Source organism: Ostrinia nubilalis, chromosome 12 (genome assembly GCF_963855985.1).
Source record: "Ostrinia nubilalis chromosome 12, ilOstNubi1.1, whole genome shotgun sequence".
NCBI lineage: Eukaryota > Metazoa > Arthropoda > Insecta > Lepidoptera > Crambidae > Ostrinia > Ostrinia nubilalis.
Genome location: NC_087099.1, coordinates 16,444,978 through 16,466,390, shown reverse-complemented (window position 1 = coordinate 16,466,390; position 21,413 = coordinate 16,444,978). Strand labels below are relative to the sequence as shown.

General features: G+C 46.1%; 1 protein-coding gene across 1 annotated transcript; it reads right to left on the bottom strand.

Annotated features, from left to right (window-relative positions):
- Positions 1 to 1,911: 1,911 nt before the first annotated feature.
- On the bottom strand, positions 1,912 to 21,039 carry LOC135076433 (unconventional myosin-Ib-like). Its single transcript, XM_063970901.1, has 20 exons — positions 20,911 to 21,039; positions 19,035 to 19,210; positions 18,831 to 18,946; positions 18,679 to 18,749; positions 18,097 to 18,266; positions 17,587 to 17,654; positions 17,322 to 17,406; positions 16,254 to 16,401; positions 15,494 to 15,586; positions 14,827 to 14,969; positions 14,634 to 14,750; positions 14,060 to 14,176; positions 13,223 to 13,300; positions 7,867 to 8,025; positions 7,101 to 7,323; positions 6,227 to 6,741; positions 5,559 to 5,732; positions 4,862 to 4,945; positions 4,658 to 4,788; positions 1,912 to 3,679 (listed from the first exon to the last, which is right to left on the bottom strand). Exons 2-20 carry the CDS (start codon positions 19,146 to 19,148, stop codon positions 3,565 to 3,567), a joined length of 2,721 nt encoding a protein of 906 aa, XP_063826971.1. The 5' UTR covers positions 19,149 to 19,210; positions 20,911 to 21,039; the 3' UTR covers positions 1,912 to 3,564.
- Between the last annotated feature and the right edge of the window lie 374 nt (positions 21,040 to 21,413).

Genomic DNA, 21,413 nt, shown 5'->3' with positions numbered 1-21,413 from the left:
CCGATTTAAATGTACGTATGATATTGTATGAATGAACTTTAAAAGTACCCTTACCGTCTGACAATAATATATTTGTCATGAAATATCAGTATTATCCGCTAAAAGCTTGCCCATGTATGGTTTTTCGGGAGTCTCCCGCTCTCGCCACGCACACGGCACCGGCCTATACCCACATACAGCATCCCCGTATCTCATAGCGTAGGTTAGTGTCGTAATGTTTCGTACGAGCTGAGTGTAACGAGAAGACTGAATGAAGTGTCGACATGTAAGCAATTTATAAGGATGTATGACCGTTCATGTTTACTGTCCCATAGTTCCGAGTGTCCGCTTCCGCCGGACTCGCCAGTCCTAAGGCAGGGCGCGACTAGCGAGGGCGCCCTCCTAATATCGTCAGTCTCTTACATCTTTTTATTGTTCATGATGTACCTCTTTATGGATAAACAGTATTTTGTTATTGAATTAGATAATAAAAATTTGTGTGAATATAAAACTAGTTTTATTCGGCTTTTACCCGTGGTCCCCCCAACATGTCCAGTTTGCCAGTGGGTAATTTATTTTAACCATGGTCCCACCGCACTTATAGTTTTTTTTAATAATATTATAGATACCTATTACTCGTATATATAAATCTATAATTAATTATAGAAAATAATTATAGGTAGGTACGGCACCATAGATTTATAAGACTTAATTCCTAAGTTCATATAATAAAATTGGCCAAGTGCGTGTCGTGCCACGCGCAGTGTAGGGTTCCGTAGTTGTCCGTCGTTACCAAATATATTTCAGAAGCAAGCAATTACTTCATCTAAAGTCACTTTTCATGTTTTCTTCTAAGGATTTTTTACTGGTTAAGAAATTTTATAACACATGAGTCAAATCACGCTCTACTCGAACAAAAATTGTCACTTTAAACTTTAATAATTTGCCAACAGAGGGCCTAGTGTGAGTTGTCATCAAACGCGCTCACTAGTGAGCGCGTCAAAAAATGACATTAAATGTATGACGGAAAACGTTCAAAAACTAAAATGTTCATACATTTTTTAAACGCGCGATGTAAACTCACACTTAGCCCACATATCCCTAAATGGAAAAATAGTCTTAGTAACCCCTAAACCACCTACCAACGACACCACACACGATGGGGTAGAAGATAAAAAAAAATCATCTCCACTTTACATGTAGGAGAGCTACTCTAAAAAACTTTTTTTTTTTAATTTTATTTTACCCTTTTTTCGGCGCGGCGTGATTAATATACATACCTCCACAAAATTACAGCTCCCTAGTGCCAATAGGTAGTTTCCAAGCAAAACCTTGGACAGACAGACAGACATATCGAAACTATAAGGTTTCCTTGTCAGCACTACGGAACCCTAAAAAACGACTAAATTTAACTAAATTAAATTTTATATGGGACCAAATGGCAAGTAAGTACTATAGTAGAACAAAAAATAATCACTCAAATCGGACGAGAAATCTGTCGGTGAACATCGATTACTTAAAGATACCTAGACGACGTGATTGTCACAAACAAAGTATTCACGTGAGCATGCTAAAAACTAAAAATGCTCATAATATAAAAACTACTCAACCAAATCAAATTAAATTTTTATGGGACCAAATGGCAACTATTCCGCATCGATGAAAACAAGAATCACGTAAATCGGCTCAGAAATCTTGGCGTAATCGGTGTACATACATAGAAAAAAAGAACCTCCTCCTTTTGATGAAGTCTGTTAAAAAAACGACGAACCACTTTGAGAAAAGGTAAGTAGGTGGAAACCTTGCGCTTCGCCGGCTCGTCTTGGCGGCGGCAACTCTCTCGAGTCCCCAGGTAAAATAAAAACACAAAACAATTGCACTTATGTGCAAGAAATAATCCCGAACCATACTTTTTCCAGGAAATTTGGCAAACAAACGAAGAAAACAAGTTCTTCAAAACATTTTTTTTATTAAAAACGATAAAACATTTTCCTCAATGATAATTATTTATCAGTGAAAACGTAACGTGTTTTTACAATGTTTGTACAACACAAGTCGTTTGCACCTTCGCGCCGACCGCACTCGGCTTCCCGGGCAAGAGGTTCAATAAACTAAGAACTATCACATCAATAACAATATCCCAAATAAAAAGTAATGCACTCAATCACAAAACAGTATTCACAGAAACGTACAATAAAATGTGAAAGCGAGGGGTCGGCGCGGCGCTCCCATAACAAACAGCGACCGTAACAGTAATAGATATCTGTAACACTACTGCGTGCGTCTGCCCGCAGCGGCGCGGCGACTAACAGACTCGCTCCGCACTCGACATATCACCGCTCTACTTATCGCACTATCGATATCGTACACATTATGTTAACTACTATATTTTGGCTTCAACGGTAGAACTAGTCGTTTGGCACGCGAGCGCTCCCCGGAGCGACTCGTGTTAACGCATTTGTGCCGTCGGTGACGCGTCCCGGCCGCGCGGACGGCCCCGGCTGCCGCTGGGCGACTGTGGCGAGGCCTGACCCATACACTGACCACAGAAACAGCGAAATTACTGGTTTCGTCATCTGATATAGTAAGCTTTGTGGTTCCATCACTTTACATATTTTTACTCTAATACATCAAAACAAACTACTGAAACTGATCTGTAAGGATTTAAGTGAGAATTCACTAAGTAATATCGGTAAGACAGGAATAGATTATTTTTTCGTTAGCCAAATCCCTTGTACGAGTATAATTATTAAAGCGGATACGACCGTGAAGACCGTCCTATTTCACGCAGTTACTTATCTGACATATCAACCGACTTTGAATAATGCAATTTATTAATTCTTTTAGAGTTTCGATCAACAACACCAACTGGATATCGGGTCAGCGCATAAATTACATCTCGGGAAATAACAGCACACTTAAGAAATAAGTTCTTATTTAATTAACGCCAACTCACAGTTAGCGGAGTATACATGGGAATTCTAAAGATTTAAGAATATTAAATTAAATTGATGCCAGACGAAAAATGTGATTAATTACAAATTATAATAAAAGAAGTCACTTCTTAAGTGCGCTCTTATTTCCCGAGACGTAACTTTTGCACTGACCCGATATCTAGTTGGTATCGTTGATCAAAGCATTCGAGGGATGGCTTCAATCGTGTCATGAGACTCGCAAGTGAGCATCCCGGAACCCTGCGCGTCAGACCCGTTCTATACAATCGTCGACATACATAAATTTCGCATCAATTACTCTAATAAAAAAACGCTCCCGCGAAACACCCCTAAGAAAAGTTCAGGGGCTCGCACCGGGCGTAACTTACTTAAATATTTAAAGCTGAGGACGTTCAACGGTCGCATAGAACCGAACACAAGGTCGCTCACTGACGTCATTGAAGCCGGCACATCCTAAAATTGCATCCGCACGACACTCATCGACGCTGGAATTTTGTGATTTCGATCGCGCTCTTGGTCCCAAACGGAATCACCGGGAACCGCATCATCGGCGTTTTGTTTTTTAAGAAACGTCCACCTTCGAGCCCGCCGCTTCGGAGTTGCACGTCGGCTCGGGCCGCGGGCGCGGCGCTCACAGCAGCACGTCCATGCGGCTGCCGCGCCGCAGCAGGCGCGCGCCGGGCTCGCCGCCGCCCAGCGCGTGGAACGACACCGTCACCGTCTGCTGCCCGAAGTTGGCCTCGAACCTGCCGCACGCGCACTCGTCAGCCGGCGTCGCTCGCGGGGCCGCCGCCGGATCGAATCGTCTCCCGTCGATGTCGATTCGTCGACCGCGACAGCGAGCGGAGAGAGACGTTCGATTTTTCCGGCGACGGCCCCGATTGCGTATAATTATGTACGTATAACATTTTTTGGGTACCGGGACCGGTATGAATTTTGGGGAAGCGTCGCAGCAATATGCCCAAAAAAAGAACACATCGCTGCAGACGTCACAATGTAAACAGTTTACATCGCTCACGTTGTACAGTCACGGAATGAAAAGGTTCGTCAGTTTTCAAATTGATTCCTTCAACGAATCGCGAGCACATATTACCTTTTGAAACTATGTTACAGAATAATCTCGAGTTAGAGAAAATAATCTTTAACTGTTCGTCAGTAAAGTTCAAAATTATTCAGATCAAAGTTGTTTGACGTTTTATTTTGTCAAGAGATTATTGTGATTGATAAACTAAAACCTTCTTGTTGGTTCAACCGGCCATTATTATTTCTATTAAATAAATAAAACTATTGTCAATTGGTCAATGTCATCATTGCATTGCACTGATGGGATAGAAAAATAAACAAGCAAAACCTTATTCGTTAGCAAACGTCATATTTATTTAAATGTTAGCAGCACTGTTTCGTGCACTGTTATGTTGGTAGGTTTGACTCTTACAATACCTAGTGCAAGCGAAAACCGACACTAAGGTGACGAACCTTTTCATTCCGCGACTGTACTAAAGATAATTCGAACGTCGAGCACTGATACCGCAGTGGATAATGACCACATATTTTGATCACTCAAGGTGGGTTGCACCATCTCAGTTTAACTTTGACAAACGTCAAAAATCTGTCAAACTCCATTCAAAATACACCGGTTATCGTTATAGTTACGGTCAAAGTTAGGTGGTGCAACTCAGCCTTAGTGCGTGTCAATTTGTAATGCGACACTGAGTCGAACTCACTCGGTGGCGATGTTGACGTGCGGCGGCGCGCCCACGGCGTTCTGCACCACCAGGAACAGCTTGGTGGCCAGCTCCAGCACGTGGCACGTGCGCAGCACCACGTCGCCGCGCCGCCGCCACGCGCCCTCGCCCTGCGCACGGAACACGCACGTCACGTCACGCCACGACACCAGGCAGACAGTCACACGTCACCGCGGCACTCACCCCGAACAGGCAGCCGGGCGCGTCGGGCGCGTCGCGCGACGAGCACTGCGACAGCTCCTCCAGCGAGCTCTCGGCGCCGCCGCACTGCGCACACACGCGCGCGTCTCGTTAAAACTATTATACTTGTTGCAATCCACGAAGGCGAGTGAGCTTAACGTGTGTGGTGGCTCGCCACTGTTCGTTTTTCAAGTTTTGTATACATTACGACATTACACTATCGTCATGTGCGTGTACACGTACAAGTATCACTCGCCTTCGTGAGTTGCTAGAACTATAGTAATTTTACAAATGCAGAAGCTTCGCATGTCACAAATTATTATAGTGATATCTCAACAAAATAATATAGGCGAACGAATATGACAACTTTAAAACAGGTTAACGGGGCACGAGAGGCACGGCTCGGTCGAGTCGACTGCGCGCCCGGCGACCGTGACGTCACTCCGGCGCTCCGGTACGGACGGGGAGCGTGCGGGAGGCGCGCAGTCAGCTCGCGGCTTATTCCACTATTCCCCGTTAACGCCAATTGGAGCTTATAATGTTAAAAATAAAATCCTGTTATAACGGGGAATAGTGAACAAAAAGTTCACTAATCCCCGTTGACGGGGATTGTCAACGAGGAATAGTGGAATAAGCCCAGCTCGGCTCGGGTTGCAGTCGGTATTCGTTCCGGTTCCGGCCACGTCGGCTCGGCACTGACCGCGCGCACGTGCACGACGAGCAGGTCGTCGGCGTAGGGCGACAGCGACAGGCGGTAGACGGCGTGCGCGGGCACGCGGCGCTTGACGCGCAGCGAGCGCGGCTCCAGCAGCAGCAGCGCGCCCGTCGACACCACGCCCAGGCAGCGCGACACGCGCCCGCTCGAGCGCGCCACCTGCGCCGGGGCACGAGTTAGGCTGACTTGCACCGTCTCACTTTAACTTTGACAAACGTCGAAAATCTATCAAACTCCATACAAAAAGCACCGGTTATTGTTTAGAATTTTACGAAAATTCATGTTTCCATACATCGAGGGGACCGTTCGGTGTGTATATTTACACGAACCGTTTGGGGCCACTGACACTTGGGCTCATGACTCAAAAACTTTTTTACGTCAACACGTCAAAGACTCATGAGTGATAAGACTTGCAAGTCGTGGACTGTGATACAGTCAGAACGTTTATCTTGCGAGGGCAGACACCGCTCGCGATTATTTATAAATGGCTGAGCAGATACATAATTTTAGGTTTCATTATTTGTATTGCTGTTGGTTTTCGTAATAAATAAAAATAAAAACGAGCATACAGTTTCGTATGTAAATACGAGTCCTCGAAATAAAGTTTTAAACAAAAAAGTCGCCGAGCGGAGTCAGCGGAGACGGCGGCTCACCTTGCCCACGAGGTCGGCGAACACGACGTACTTGTCGCCGGTGGCCGCGCCGGCGCCGCGCCGCCACGCCGCCGACGCGCGCAGGCGCACGTAGTCGCCCACGAAGGGGTGCGCCACGCTGCGCGCGTAGTTCAGCTTGCGCTCCTTGAACAGCACGCTCGCCGTCACCTTCTCGCGCATGCGGTTGCGCGCCGTCTGGTCGAAGGCGGCGCGGTACAGGCGGCAGCGCCAGCGGTGGTGCAGGCGCCGCAGCAGCTGGTCGGCGCGGCCCAGCAGGCGCGGCTGCGGGCACGGCGGCCACGCGGCGCACGCGGGCGACAGGTGGCGCGCGGGCAGGCGCCGCCACAGCGCGCGCAGGTAGCGGCGCCGCGCCCACGCGCACCACGCGCGCCACGCCACGCGCGCCGCCCACGCCAGCGCCGCCGCCGCGCCCGCGCCGCCCAGCGCCGCCACGCGCCGCCGCGCCTGCGCCACACCCGCCGTCAGCCAAGCACGACCGGGCCGTGAGGGGTAGTCTACGTTTTATCGAAAGCCGTTTCATCGAAAGGCTTTCGATGAAACGCAGGGAACCCGGCCGTGCGGCGTGTGGAACGAACATAAATACCTGCAACTGTCTTTGTAACGCCTGCCTTTCGGGTAAATCGCGCGTGACCTGCGAAACGCCGTTGTAAAATGACATTTAATTTTCAAATTATACGATCGGTACCTATCTTCTTGTAAATATCATGATCGTAAATTTTAACTGAAAATTTTATGGTGGGTATTGTGGTGAATTTTCAAAAAGTTTTCGGGAATCTTTAAATGCAGTTCTCTTTCTTTCCGAAAATAAAAGAATGTTTTCTTAAATAAAATTTTCTATCTACATTATTCCGACCCGTATAAAACGAGTCGACCGACTCGGAGGAAGAACCGAACCGAGACGGACGGGCCGGCTCCGCCGCGATCACCTTGTACGCCCGCCAGGCGCGCGCGATGACGGCCTGCGCGCGGTGGCGGCGCCGGCGCGCCAGCCGGGCCCGGCGCCGGCGCCACGCGCGCTGCACGCCCGCCACCAGCGCGCCCACGCGCGCGCCGCGCAGCGCCTCCAGCTCCCACACCTGCGCGAGGACCGCGGTTTATTTATTTATTTATTAGGTCTACCAACATTGTTACATAACAACATGTACACTTAAAAATAACAATTATGAACAAAGTTACAATGCAACAACAATTATAGGCTGACACAACAAATTTAGATTCAATGCAGTTTGTTCCGAACCGTTCCATGCACATATAAGACATTTAATCATATCAATAATAGTATAATTTTGAATTATACATGACTTATCTTATAAGTAGGTACCTACTCACTTACTACAAATGCAAATTATGTTTCATTTACTAAAAGAAAAAACGGTTACCATAGCAAAGAAATAAGGCCGCTTGTAGACGTCCGTTTTTTTCACCGGATAACGGACCGTGTTTTTTGCCGGATTAAGCGGTGGCGTATGGTTTATAATGAACGTGTGCACATGCATCGGACATAGGTCCGGCGAGAAAATTGACAGCAAACAAAGGATATCCGTTTTTTGACGGTCCGTCGTCCGGTGAAAAAACGGACGTCTACAAGCGCTCAAAGAGGTCCCCCGACCGACGCTCACCGTGCGCGGGCTCCTGATGAACACCTTGGTGCGGCCGTAGGCGAACTCGGCGCTGGGGATGGGCAGCGCGCGCAGCAGCGCCCGCGCGGCGCGCACGGGGTCGTCGCGGGCGGGGGCGGGCGCGGGCGCGGGCGCGGGCGAGGCGGCGCGCGCGGCGGCCAGCAGCCCGTAGCGCGCCAGCAGCGCGCGCGCGCACATCGACTCGCACCAGCCGTTGCGCCGCAGCAGCGCCATCTCCACGATCCTGCGGCCGCGGAACGGACACGTGTAGTGTGGCAGAATGTCTTAAGAAAATGAGTGTTTGTAAACGCATATTATATTCGAAGGTATCATCGATCTTGATAGTTTTTTTCCAAAATTGTCACCCAGTAATGTAGTCTGTAGGTGGGTTATGTTTTTGTACATAATTTTCATTGATAATTAAGTTATGTAAATCATTCATTATTTGAGTAAAAATAATATATTTATATTTTTTATATTAAGGTGTTTTAACATGGTTATTTAATTTAACTACGGCGAATTATTTTGTATGAAAAAATAAGTCGAAAAAAATTGCTGAAAACAATTTTTAATGCCGTTCGTTTCATCGAAGCGGTCTCATCGATATCCTAGAGTTCCAGGAAATCAAAAGAACGCTCTCACAGGGTGGGATAAAAATTATTAATATCGGAACGTTTCGATCGTTGAAATCCGATGATCGGTCACCGTATAGATGATGACCTACGCTGAACTGTCCCACCAAACTCAATGACAGGGGGGCGCTACCATCGTTCAACTATATGTATAGTTTCCAACATGGCAAAAATCGGAACCAGCGATCCGGTATTGACGGTGGCACCCCGCTGTCAATGTCACGGATAGGACAGTTCAGTATATTGGAAGTATAACCACAGAATAATAATAAGTACTACGTACAGAAGTTTTACTTCGCGAAGGTATTTAAAAAAATGTATGCTCAAAGTCATTAACAATATGGTGTAATTTAGCCTGTCTCAAGAGTCAAGCACCATTTTGTTGACAAACGTCAGTGATCGGTACTGCGCCGAAGCTATAGGGCTGACTTCGGTAAAATGATGTGACATGAGGTGCCAAACTGCGGAAAATGGCGGAGGAAATACATGATTTAGCATGAATTATCATGAATAATATTAACTACTTATTTACCTCTCAGTGTCTTGAGGCAACTTAAAAAAGTACATTCTGTGTTTTTATTATTATTTAGGCAGTTAAATACTGCACAGTATTTAGTACATCATTTTCTTTATTTTCTTCCATCATACACAAGAATATGCGTGCGTGAGTCAATGTTCGCTCGTATGTGAGGCCTTGTCGAATAGTATCCTGTAGGGGGTCATCGTGCGTGTTTTGTTTTCGATGTAAACTCGCGGAGATGAACAGGCCTGCTATAACTCTCGGAGCGAGCGCGCACTCACCCCTGCGAGCGGATCTGGTGGCGCAGCAGCGCCAGGTCCAGGCGGTGCGGGCGCAGCTGCGGCTCGGGGCGCAGGCAGCGCACCAGGCGCGGCGCCGCCGGCAGCCGCCGCACCAGCGCGCCCACCAGCGCCCGCTGCCGGCAGCCCAGCGCCGCCGGCCGCCGCGGCGAGCCGCACGCCCCGCCTGCACGCGCCACGCGCCACGGGTCGGAAACGATCGACGGACGAGATCAAATAATTACACTATTACAGTGCATAGTGATTGAGTTGATATGACGTGTGCCATTCATTTATTACGTGAGACGATTTATTTGGTGGTAAATTTTAAATTTGGTTTAAAGCCTGGTCCGTGAGCACGTAGAATCCCGTCCAATGACCCCAAGCTACCCATCCTTATCGCTCGCGCGTAATTATATTGCTGTCGCGACTGTGCGACGCGCGCCCGCAGTAAGTGTGCGAGCGCGACAGCAACATAATTACGTGCGAGCGACAAGGATGGGCAGCTTGGGGTCATTGGACGGGATTCTACGTGCTCACGGACCAGGCTTTAATTATGAAAAAAAAAAGAAACAATACGTGTTAAATATTGAGTTATTTGTCAGCACTGACCGGCGACGGAGGCGGCGGGCGGCGCGGCGGGCGGCGCGAACAGCGCGGCCAGCAGCGGCTCGCGCGCGGCGGCCAGCGCGGCGCTGCAGCGGCGGCACACGGCGTCGCGGTTGCGCTCCACGATGCCGCGCGCGCTGTACGACACGGGCCCGCCGAAGTGCACCACCCTGCGCCGCGCGCCGGACCTCAGTGGGGATCGAATCCCCTCCATAGCAAGTGGACAGATTCGCAACTGGACAGATTCTCAACTGGACAGATTCTCAACTGGACAGATTCTCAGGTGGACGGATTAGCAACTGGACAGGACATGTACAGTCCATAACATAACGACAACCTCCTGTACAGTCGTTTATGTAATAATATCTGTGCCCACGACTTCGTCCGCGTGGAATAATGACTTTGGGTAGGTAGGCACTTTTAATAATTTAGTCTAATAATTATTTCACAAATAAGACACACGTGCGTAAATACTTAAATAAGCTTTGTATTTAAAGAAAACGAAAACATATTTAATAACATAACAACTTAAAATTTTTGTCACGAAAACAATATTTAGTTAAATTAACAATAAATCGTGTAAGCAAATTTAATTTTAATTTAATAAATTTGTAGTGGTAAAAATCAATATTCGCATGCGTAGGTAAAGGTTAAGTAAAGGTTCGATCAAACCAACGCGTGCAGCCCGCGTGCGCGATGGCGATGGCGCGTTGGTTTGGTCGAACCTTTAGAATAAGAACAATCAGGCATATGAATTTCCCACCCACACCGTGCTGCGCCACGCAATATTTTTCCCATGTTAGGTGTAAAAAACATCTTCCCTACAAATTACAGGTTAGTAAATTGACAACCTAACATGACCTGCCATCATCAGCCAACCTTAATTCTTCTTCTTTTCGTGTCGACAACAAACCTACACAGTGTCAGCCCAAAACTCCGCCACAAGAGTGGCGTTGTCAGTAGCAGTCATCAAATCCTCATGAGTGCAGTTGCTTGGGCACTCAGGGCATGACATCAGGTGCTTCATAGACTGGGGAACAAAACCGCACCTGCACTCCATGTTTAAGCCATCCAAGAATCCCCACCTGACCAGATTGTCCTTACTACGGCCAACCTGCGTCCGAAGTCTATTTAAAGACTTCCAGGTAAGCCAGGGGAGCTCATGTCCAGGTGGAGGACTCTCAGACATGAGTAGCGGCAGAAGCCGTGAAACGAATTGCTGCATGACAAACCAAAGCCAACCTTAATAACCTGAAAGAATACAAATGTCGGTCTATTCGTACCTGTAATATTTAAAGAATTATCCTCCAACTCGTAAACGTTAAGGAGTTTTACCTCCCATCATCAGCTTAACATGAAATGATGAATTTCATCGTAAACCATCCTTTTTTTGTTTCTACAGTTTAAAAAAAAGAATCTAAAATAGTTGATACTAAAATAAGTAGAAGTTCTTATCACTGTGAAGAAACAAAACGTCGGTCAAAGCAAATTCTGATTAATAAGCAGATACAAAATATATTATCGGATTGCGTTAATGACAAAATTTCAGTTATGACGTGCTTAGAGCGCCTAAGATCATTATCTCGGAAATAAATTTGTCCCGGTATTCAGATTGTTTTTTTTACTTAAATTCGTTTAAGTTTTATTTTCTTTAAATAAATTCTTTCAATGTATTAACTATATTTCATTGTTCACGACTGTACTCTGTCCAGTTGCTAATCCGTCCACCTGTGAATCTGTCCAGTTGAGAATCTGTCCAGTTGCGAATCTGTCCACTTGCTATGGAGGGATCGAATCGAACGACTCGACACAACTACACTCGATACTTTTCTAGTATCGATACTTTGAAATTGAATATCGAGTAGGTGTCGGTCAAAAGTACTCGTACTCATATCGGTATGCCACATAGGCGTAGGATCACACAAATAACACTGTTTCATTTTGACATTGATAAATTAATATTGATGTTTTTGAACGAATTCGCTTCGTGAACGGATTCAATTTTCGATTCGATCAAGAAGCGCCACTCGTCCAGACCTAAAGCCTGGTCCGTGAGCACGTAGAATTTTGTCCAATGACCCCAAGCTACCCATCCTTATCGCTCGCGCGTAATTATGTTGCTGTTTCGCTCGCATATTCACTGCGGGCGCGCGTCGCACAGTTGCGACAGCAATGTAATTACGCGGGAGCGATAAGGATGGGTAGCTTGGGGTCATTGGACAAAATTCTACGTGCTCACGGACCAGGCTTTACCGGGACTCACCACTTCCGGGCGATCACCCAACAGAAACATTTAGAAAAAGTAATAAGGGAGAGTTCGGTAATTTGGACCAGTTTTTTTCAATCCCATTTTACACATAGTTTTCTTTTGTTTTTGCTAATGTTCATGGTATATAATTAAAGAGAAATTATTCAACTTACTATTTCATAGGTATTCATCAACACAATATTGTTGTATATTTATCACAAATCATCAAAATACGAGTTCAGAGCATCGGTCCAATTTAGCCAACCGGTTCGATAAATTTGTACCACAGGGTTACTAAATTGGATTTCAATAAATTTCAAGCGTATAAAAAATCTATGGCAAAATATTATACGATACATTCTTAACAAATTAGGTAACTAAAAGGAACAGTAGTTAATAACATAGACAATCGATATTGTTTTACACGTTATCACGATTTTTAGTAAAAGTTTTGTAATTCCAATTATCGTAACGCACACTTGTACCTAATCTACTTTGCCAGTCTTTTGCTTTCATTTATTGTTAGTCAAACATAACTACGCTAAAAAATTCAAAATCCTTTGGTAAAGTTCCATACAACTTGATGTGGTACAATTTAGCCGACTAGGTGATAGTGCTTTTAAAAAATCAGTAAAAAATATAGCTTATAAATATCGAAAAATGTTTCAAATAATTGTAATCCACACTAATTTACGCTTCTAAATAATATATTAGAAACATCCTGTGATTAAATTTAACAAAATTACAAACTAAACATGAATTGTCAAAAGTTACTTGAAAACAATGAAAAAATACTTTTCAAAATAAAACACACGTGTTCGTTGTCACGGCAAAAACCACATGGCCGATATTAATTGAATTTAGTTGTGTATCGCTGAGTGTTGCAATTACAGACATTCAATAAATACTTTACGAAATATGAGGGTGGTACAATTTACCCGGCGGTACAATATACCGAACTCTCCCCTACATATTTTTGGGAAGCATTACAAAAACAGCGTTTCGTTCGGGGCACTCACTGGAAGTGGTCGGGCGGCACGACGAGCAGGCGCGGGTGGCGGCGGCGCTGCAGGCGCGCCAGGAAGCCGGCGTCGCCGCCGCCGCGCAGCGCGGCCTCGCGCAGCGCGCCCAGCACGCTGTCCGGGCCCTGCGGCAAGGACACGCGAACTGACTTGTGTGCACTCGCCTCTTTCACCTTGCCGAGAAGGGTAAAAGAAGCCAGAAAGGGTTTATTTTTCGAATGTGTGTGTGCAGTGGGTGAATTATGTGTTTATCGAATCGCATATTTAATTTAATTTTGCGTAAGGTATATTCGATCTGAACTGCCTGATCTATATAATTTGTTACATATTCATGCTGTTCGTTTTCCATGTAAAATAAATAGATAATTTGGAACACCGACAGCGACAATGCGTGTGCGTGAGCGACAGAGTGAAAACGTCGGGACGTTTCAGCTCGGAATGACAACTTCTCAAAATGACAACCGGGACGCAAAATGTCCACTTCTCGTTAAGACAACTTCTTAAAATGTCGACTTTGCTAAAAGACAACTTCTCATAATGTCTATTTCTCACAATGACAAATTCGCATTTGGTCAACTTCACAATATAATGACAACTCTAGAACTTAGAAGAACTAGAACTCTAGAAATAATGAAAATAAAATATCAACAAGTAGTTGACATTATGCGAAGTAGACCAAGTGGGAATTTGTCATTGTGAGAAATAGACATTATGAGAAGTTGTCTTTTAGCGAAGTTAACATTTTAAGAAGTTGTCATTTCGAGAAGTGGACATTTTTCACCCCGGTTGTCATTTTGAGAAGTTGTCATTCCGAGCTGAAACGAATCGGGAGCCGGTCAGGGTGCAGGTGTCTGGTGGCTGGTGTCCGGTGGCGGTGTACTCACGACGTCGAGCAGGTCGGCGTGCAGCTCGTGGTCGGCGAAGGGCAGCGGCGCCCAGGCCAGCCCCTCGCGCGCGTACTCCTCCTGCTCGCGCCGCAGCGTGGCGCCCGTCACCGCCGCCTGCGTGCAGCACACCCAGCGTGTTACGACGCTTTCGTGACTACGGACGCGTTGTGTCAATGACAAGCGGAATTCGGTAAACGTAGCTAGTTTCAAGAGTTTTGATTTTTTTATTCGCCCAATAGAAAATATTCTTAATTTTAAACTTTCGCGTTGCATAATTTAGTTAATTTAAACGTCAGGCAAACAGGTTGTCAAGAACAATTTAAAAGCAAAATAAGAAAAAAGAATAAAGACGTCACTTTCCAAACAAACGCAGAAAAATATGGTTTTTCATTTGCTCTCTTCATAAATTATTACGAAATATTATGTAGAGAATCACAATCCGCATTAAAACCTGTTGAAATTAATTAAAAAATATTCTTTTCGAACTATTGATTTTATCAAATTAAAATCCGTCAACATCCGCGAACGTTTCGCAGACGTGACGTTCGTTGGTCTACAATGAACGTGTTACCTGCACGCGCTCGGCGGCGTAGTTGATGAGCAGGCGCTCCAGCGAGTTGTGCGCCAGCGACTCGAAGCCGTACACGTCCAGGATGCCCAGCGAGCAGCGCTTGCCCGCCTCGGCCGGCTGCGACAGAGGGCGCGTCAGTCACACGTCACAAGGCACACGGCACGCGGCACGCGGCACACGACAGTCGGGCTACCTTGATGGCGTCGTTGACGGCGTTGATGAGCCACGTGAACAGGCGCGCGTAGGTGGCGGCCAGCAGGCGGTCGCGCAGCGCGCCGGCCCACTCGGCGCTCTCCCAGGCGTAGCCGGCGCACGAGCCCTCCGTCGAGCTGTCGTCTGCGCACACCCGCCCGCGAGCTCGTCAGACAACTCTATTCGCTAATATTTTCATCAATTTCTATGAAAATGCATAAACGAGGACTGTTTCTGTTTACGTGACACGCGTTTTATCGATCTCACTAAAATGTAACTCGTAGTAAAAATAGTCTTATACAGGGTGTTTGATAGAAGGTTAGACAAACTTCGTGGTTGTATAGGTAAGGTCATTTTGGGAATACAAGTTCGCCGATTTAACCCTTGGTTCAATCGGTTAAAAACACGCGAGAAAAAAAATTAAGCGGTTTTTAGATCGACAAAAATGAATAAAAACAAAAATATAATTTAAAAATAGTAGCTCACTTGGGGTATAACCTTCTAAAGCAGCAAAGGGCAGCTTGGGGTCATTGGACGGGATTCTACGTGCTCACGGACCAGGCTTTACCAAACACCCTGTATATGTTTATGCGACAGTTCCGGGAATGACGGCATCCCGCGAGTGGCCTGCGGTCAGGCAACATGACGGCAATAGCGATGGCACAGACCGGCGCGCTCGTCGTCGGCGGCGGGCGCCGCGCCCAGCGCCGCCAGCAGCTCGGCCTCGTCCACGCCCACCAGCGCGCACGCCTCGCGCAGCTCTGCCCGCAGAGACACGTATTCATAAGATTTGATAAATGGAACGAGGATTATGACACTGTTTAATCCAACATGTAATGCCTGGTCCGTGAGCACGTAGAATCCCGTCCAATGACCCCACGCTACCCATCCCTATCGCTCGCGCGGAATTATGTTGCTGTCGCGACTGTGCGACGGGCGCCCGCAGTGAGTGTGCGAGCGCGACAGCAACATAATTACGCGCGAGCGATAGGGATGGGTAGCTTGGGGTCATTGGACGGGATTCTACGTGCTCACGGACCAGGCTTTAGATACATACTCAATTTTAAATAACAACTTGAAAAGTTCCAATTGCCCAAGGCGGGAATCGAACCCACGACCTTTCGCTTGCCGGGCGGCCGCTCTTCCAACTGAGTACCTGCTTTTTCTTCTACATACATCTTCTTACTACTTGTATACATACTGTCCCAAAATTCAACGATAAGCCGGCGGCGCCGCAGGGTAGACATGGTCATGACTAATAAGATATAAGAAAAAAATATTAAGATAGATTTTACTTCTTATTTTTCCCAAAGTAATCATGACTAAATATGTCCTTACGGCGCCGGCTTATCGTTGAATTTTGGGGCACGGCGTATATGTCAATATGTAAATAAATAAAATAAATCGTGCGGCGCGGGCGCGGCGTACCGTAGTCGTGGTTGGGGCGCACGCCGATGGTGCCGTCGATGTTGTGCTGCGGCTCGAACTGCACGTTGCCCAGCTTGAGCACGAAGGCCAGCACGCGCACCACGGCGCCGCACCAGCCGCCGCCGAAACCCAGCGCCGCCATGGCCGCCTGCAACGCACGCGCACGGCTCAAACGGCAAGGCGACTCCGTTTTGGAAGACGACTTTCGTATTCTATCTTTCTAGTGACTCTTAAACTCTTTTAATGTATGAAGCAAAGATAAACGATGTGATGTATTGTATTACGTTAAAAAGCACACTATTTTTTTTAGTAAATTTTAACAGGCGCAATTGGTATAAACCTATTTTTACAAAAATGTCAAAGACATTTTAAACACAATAGATTGCTATAGATATAAAAATACAATCAAAAGTAAAAAGTTTTAAAATAATAGAAATCATTAAATACACCCTGCCGACAAGTCTATGAGTTTTAAGAGATGCGATTATGCGATGCCTCACCTTGGTGAAGGCGAAGTGTTCCGTGTCGGCGCGGTCGGCGCGCGGGCCGGGCGGCGGCGGCGGCGGCGGCGCGGCGGGCGGCGCGCGGCGCGGCGAGGCGGCGGCGGGCTCGGGCGCCGCGCCGCCGCCGCCGCGCAGGATGCGGTAGTGCTCCCACGAGCGCTGCAGCCGCAGCCTCTCTGCGAACCCGCCAACCCGCCCGCCGGTCACGCGCGTGATGCAAGCTCGAAACGCAGCGCGGTAAAAACTACGAACCCGATTACCGCTCTGCGTTTCGATTCAAAATAAATACTAATCCGTTTTCGGCCATTTTAATTAACTCCCGACGGAAAAAGAGGTAACGTTCTTTATGTTCGCTAGCCGTTTACAAGTCATCGGGGGTGAGTGGGAATGGAAAACCGAACGTCTATAAATGCACCCGAGTGGGGTATCAAATGAAAGAGCATCATGTGTAATTAGAAATTTCAAAAACCCCAAAGCTAACAATAACAAGATCAACAGAAGTTGATTTTTAAATACAGGGTCAGTTATCAAGCGGGGGTGGAGCAAGCGGGGTGGCGGTACTGACTGAGCAGGTGCGGGTCGGCGCCGGCCAGCAGCTGGTACAGCACGTGGAAGCTGCGCTCGCCCTCGGCCGCGCCGCACAGCCGCTCCTGCGCAAACGCACACGTCACACGCTGCACCCACGGTTCATCGCATTCTAATTATTTATTAGTTCCATTCTATTTTACCTTTTCCAAAAGGTCTGCATGTGCACATAAAAAATAACGGTTAGGTTACTCGATGACGTACGTTTCGATGACTACGATTGGAACGTAAAAGAATATTGATACTCACAGTGTGTTATGTGTCCTCCGACGGGTTGCCCTTTGAAATCAAATTCTATTTCTAATAATTTTCCCTGAAAATAAAAAATGTAGGTAATGTAAATACGCGACACGGTATCGGCGTCAGAATAAAAATCGTGTGTCGATCTAAACGACTGAACAATTTTGTTTCATCAAATTCAAATTGCTTACTGAATGAATATTGTAATGGTGTAAATCCTAAATAACTCCATAAAATAAAGTCAGTCAACAGGGGTTTCTCATCATTTGTAACTTATTGATCTACAAGATGTGTACAGGTTTATTGGTAAAACACCAGTAACCTCGCAGGAGTTGACAATAGCTGACATCAGATCAGATGAGGAATTTTAACATAAATCCACAAATATATTTTTGAACAAACGCTAATGCTGTCAGCCAGCGAGGTCGCCGGTGTTCACACGTGACCCAGTACAGCGAAGCGAACGTTCGCATTGCCGCGAGCGCACGCCCCGCAGCTTGGGGCGTGGTACGCACGAAGCGGGAGGCGTTGTGGTTGCGCGCGGTGGCGGCGTTGCCGAAGGCCTCGAGCAGCGTGCCGGCGGCCGTGAGCGCGCCGCCCGCGCCGGCCTCGGGCTCGCCGCCCGCCACCACCGCGCACTGCAGGCACACGCGCGCCGCCTCCGTCTTGCCCGCGCCGCTCTCGCCTGCACAGTGTATACCCCGGCGCGGTTAAAATCGCGATCGCTGAGCGGGAAGTGCTATCACTACTAAAAAAAATTATGAAAAACGTCACTATTGAAGTCAGCAAACGTGTCCGCGCCGAAAACAGGCTAGTTTTCGGCAGTTGCCATAGCGATCGCCATTTTGCTTACAAAATTTCTTACAAATTCTATTTCGGCCAAACGCGCCCCTTAATACCCGGTGTCTTACATTGCTATAGCTAGCCTTTCGCTTGACAGAATACGAGTTTGAGATCACGAAATGTTTAATCGAAGTTTCGAAACGGTGAAACGGCAAAAGTGACAGTCTGATTTTTTTTATTCTAAGTATAAATCAATTTTAAGGTGCAAGAGTAATTTAAACGAATGAGCTGCGAGCGAGGCGGCGAAATCTCACCTGTGATGACGATGCATTGGCTTTCATTTCGGTCGCGCACCCATCTGTATGCGGCGGCGGTGATCGCGTAACTGAAACGAGGTGTAAACAAACAATGAATCGTCAGCGTGCAGGGAGACGGAACGAACCGCAGCCGCGGCGGCGGGACTCACAGGTGCGGCGGCAGCTGGTGCGGCGGGCGCGCCAGGTACGCGCGCACCAGCTCGGCCGAGTACAGCGGCAGCGGCCGGCACGGGTTCACCGACACCAGCGCGTTGCCCACGTACGTCTGCAACACACGCGCCGGATGGAAATCAATAATACTATACAACATATATCGGTTCAGAGTCCCACAGGAGCTGTCGCCGCCGACTCACGTAGATGAGGTCGCGCTTGTAGCGCACGTGCAGGTTGTGCAGGAAGGTGTCCTCGGTGAGCGGCGCCAGCAGCGCGGCGTCGTGCTGGCCGGCGCCCGCGTCGCCGTCCGCCATGCCGGTCACCGCGCCCGCGCGCGCCCGCCCGGCGCCATGCGCGCGCCGTGCCGGTGCGGTGACTGCAAGTACAGGCGACGCTTGAAGCATGAAACGAGGAAAGGTTCGCGCCACCAGCGGCGTAAATAAGAGCGTGTCGAAGAGGTCCCTATCCGGGCGGCGCCGACGAGTGCGTGTGTTGGTTGACGAGCCGGTTTCTATACGGTTCGGCGTCGGGCCGGTTCGTCGCCGCGGCCGGAAGCCGGCTCGTCAACACACGCCTAAAGCGACGTAGAGAGCGAAGGATGGAGCCACAAACAGGGAATGGAAAATATGCAGTATGCATAAGGAGTCCTATACTGATACTAATAGAAAATCTTTTTACGCGCATAATACGTAGATACGCGACCATCTGAACCTTGGGTAGGTTAAGTTAAAAACTGGTAAAAATCACAAGTAACCTATGACTTTTTACACAAACTTTGTCAGTCTATAACTTCTATACCCCATTGAATTCGACATTGAGCTTTCAGTGGGGTAAAATGTGCATAATAAGAAAACTACTGACACCCATTTAATCCCATACGATTCTGGGTTTTTTGTCCATACAAAATTTTATGGACATTGTCCTTTTATAAGACCAACTCAAATACCTTAGCATTATCCCACTATTTGTGTATATTTTTAGTATAGTCTTACTTACTGCCAAATTCCCAATAAACCATTTTATTTTTCTTTTTTTAAGCAGGACAAGGGAGGTATTTGACTGCAATCGCACCTGTTGTTAAGTGAGATGCAATCTAGGATGGTTCATATCTGCCCTGTAAGTGCCTATTTACTCTATTTTTTTAGTATTTGCCATATTTGCTCAACATGGCAAAAAATTGGAGCGGTGAGATAGTGGCGCCCTCTTGTCAATGTCTTGATTATTATTATTTTCTTCTGTAATTTAAAATGTTGATTGGAGAGGCACTCCCTGAAAACCAGTGTCGGGGCACGCATGCATGCACGAGTGGCTTGATTAATGCTGAGCGGGCGCCTTTTTGCACAAAAATATGCATGTATAGTTTTAAGTCCCTTTGTTCTGTATTTTATTTTATTTTTGTGTCAAATAAAGTTTTTCTTATTCTTACTCTCGCCTTGAAAAGGTATTATAGTTTCCAGGAAATTATGGTAGAAGAAATTATTGGAACATAGTAGTACCTTGCAAGATTTACATGTTATTTAATTGGGAATTGTTGTACTACCACAAAAAGTTTTATAATATTCAGTCACAAAAAATATATTATAAACAAATACAATGTAAATTTTACTAAATATAAAACAAATTCATAAGTACCTACTAGGGTATTTTCTGTAAGTATTCAATGAAATCACTAATGATTGTTTATGCTAAAAACAATTTGTAAAAAATATTACCAAAATTAGTAGAAATTTATGATTCCAGTATTAGAAAATCAAATACCTGCCTTTAAAACAGAAGAACAGTTCAATTAAAATGTTTAAATCTTAACAAAAGTACTTAGGCTGATGCTAAACCATAAATTGTCACAGGACCAAATTGACCTAATTAGTTCATAAATATCAGTATTGTGTTAAACACAACTCGATAATATTGAATACTAATGTAATAAAAGTGACAATCGTGGGGGTGTAATATTAGTGTTATATGATATTTTAATTTAGAAAAAATAATAATGATCTACACGAACCTAAACTACCGTCAGTTACCAAAGAAATGCAATTCGATGAATGCTTCAAAAAATATATATTTTTATCTTACCTGTAATAAAATATTGATTACACTTTTAATAATTAGCACTGTGATACTGCTATCGAATGAAAATCATTTTTAAAACATTTAATTTCCAAACATAACTAACTGCAATGGTACCAAGTTACAATTATTTCGTTTGAGTGACATTTGACTGACACACCACAGATTAAAGCTGAGTGTTTGACACTTGCGATTTGCAGTACGTTCCGAAATGCAGTCAAACGTTCATAACTCGGGAATCTATCTCACAAACATACTTTATTATTATACTATAATCGACTCAGCCAAAATATCAGTCTTCGGAGTTTTGAGGCTACATCAGCTACATGTACATTATGATATTAGCCACAAACAAAACAACCCACAACAACTCATCATAATAAGATTAAGAGATAATTAAAAAACAAATCAATTATTTGTTTCAAATGAGAAAGAGGCAAGAAAAGTCAGACTTTTAACACTTTATTAGTTAGGGTCATTCACAAGGTCATTAGTAATCTACAAAAATA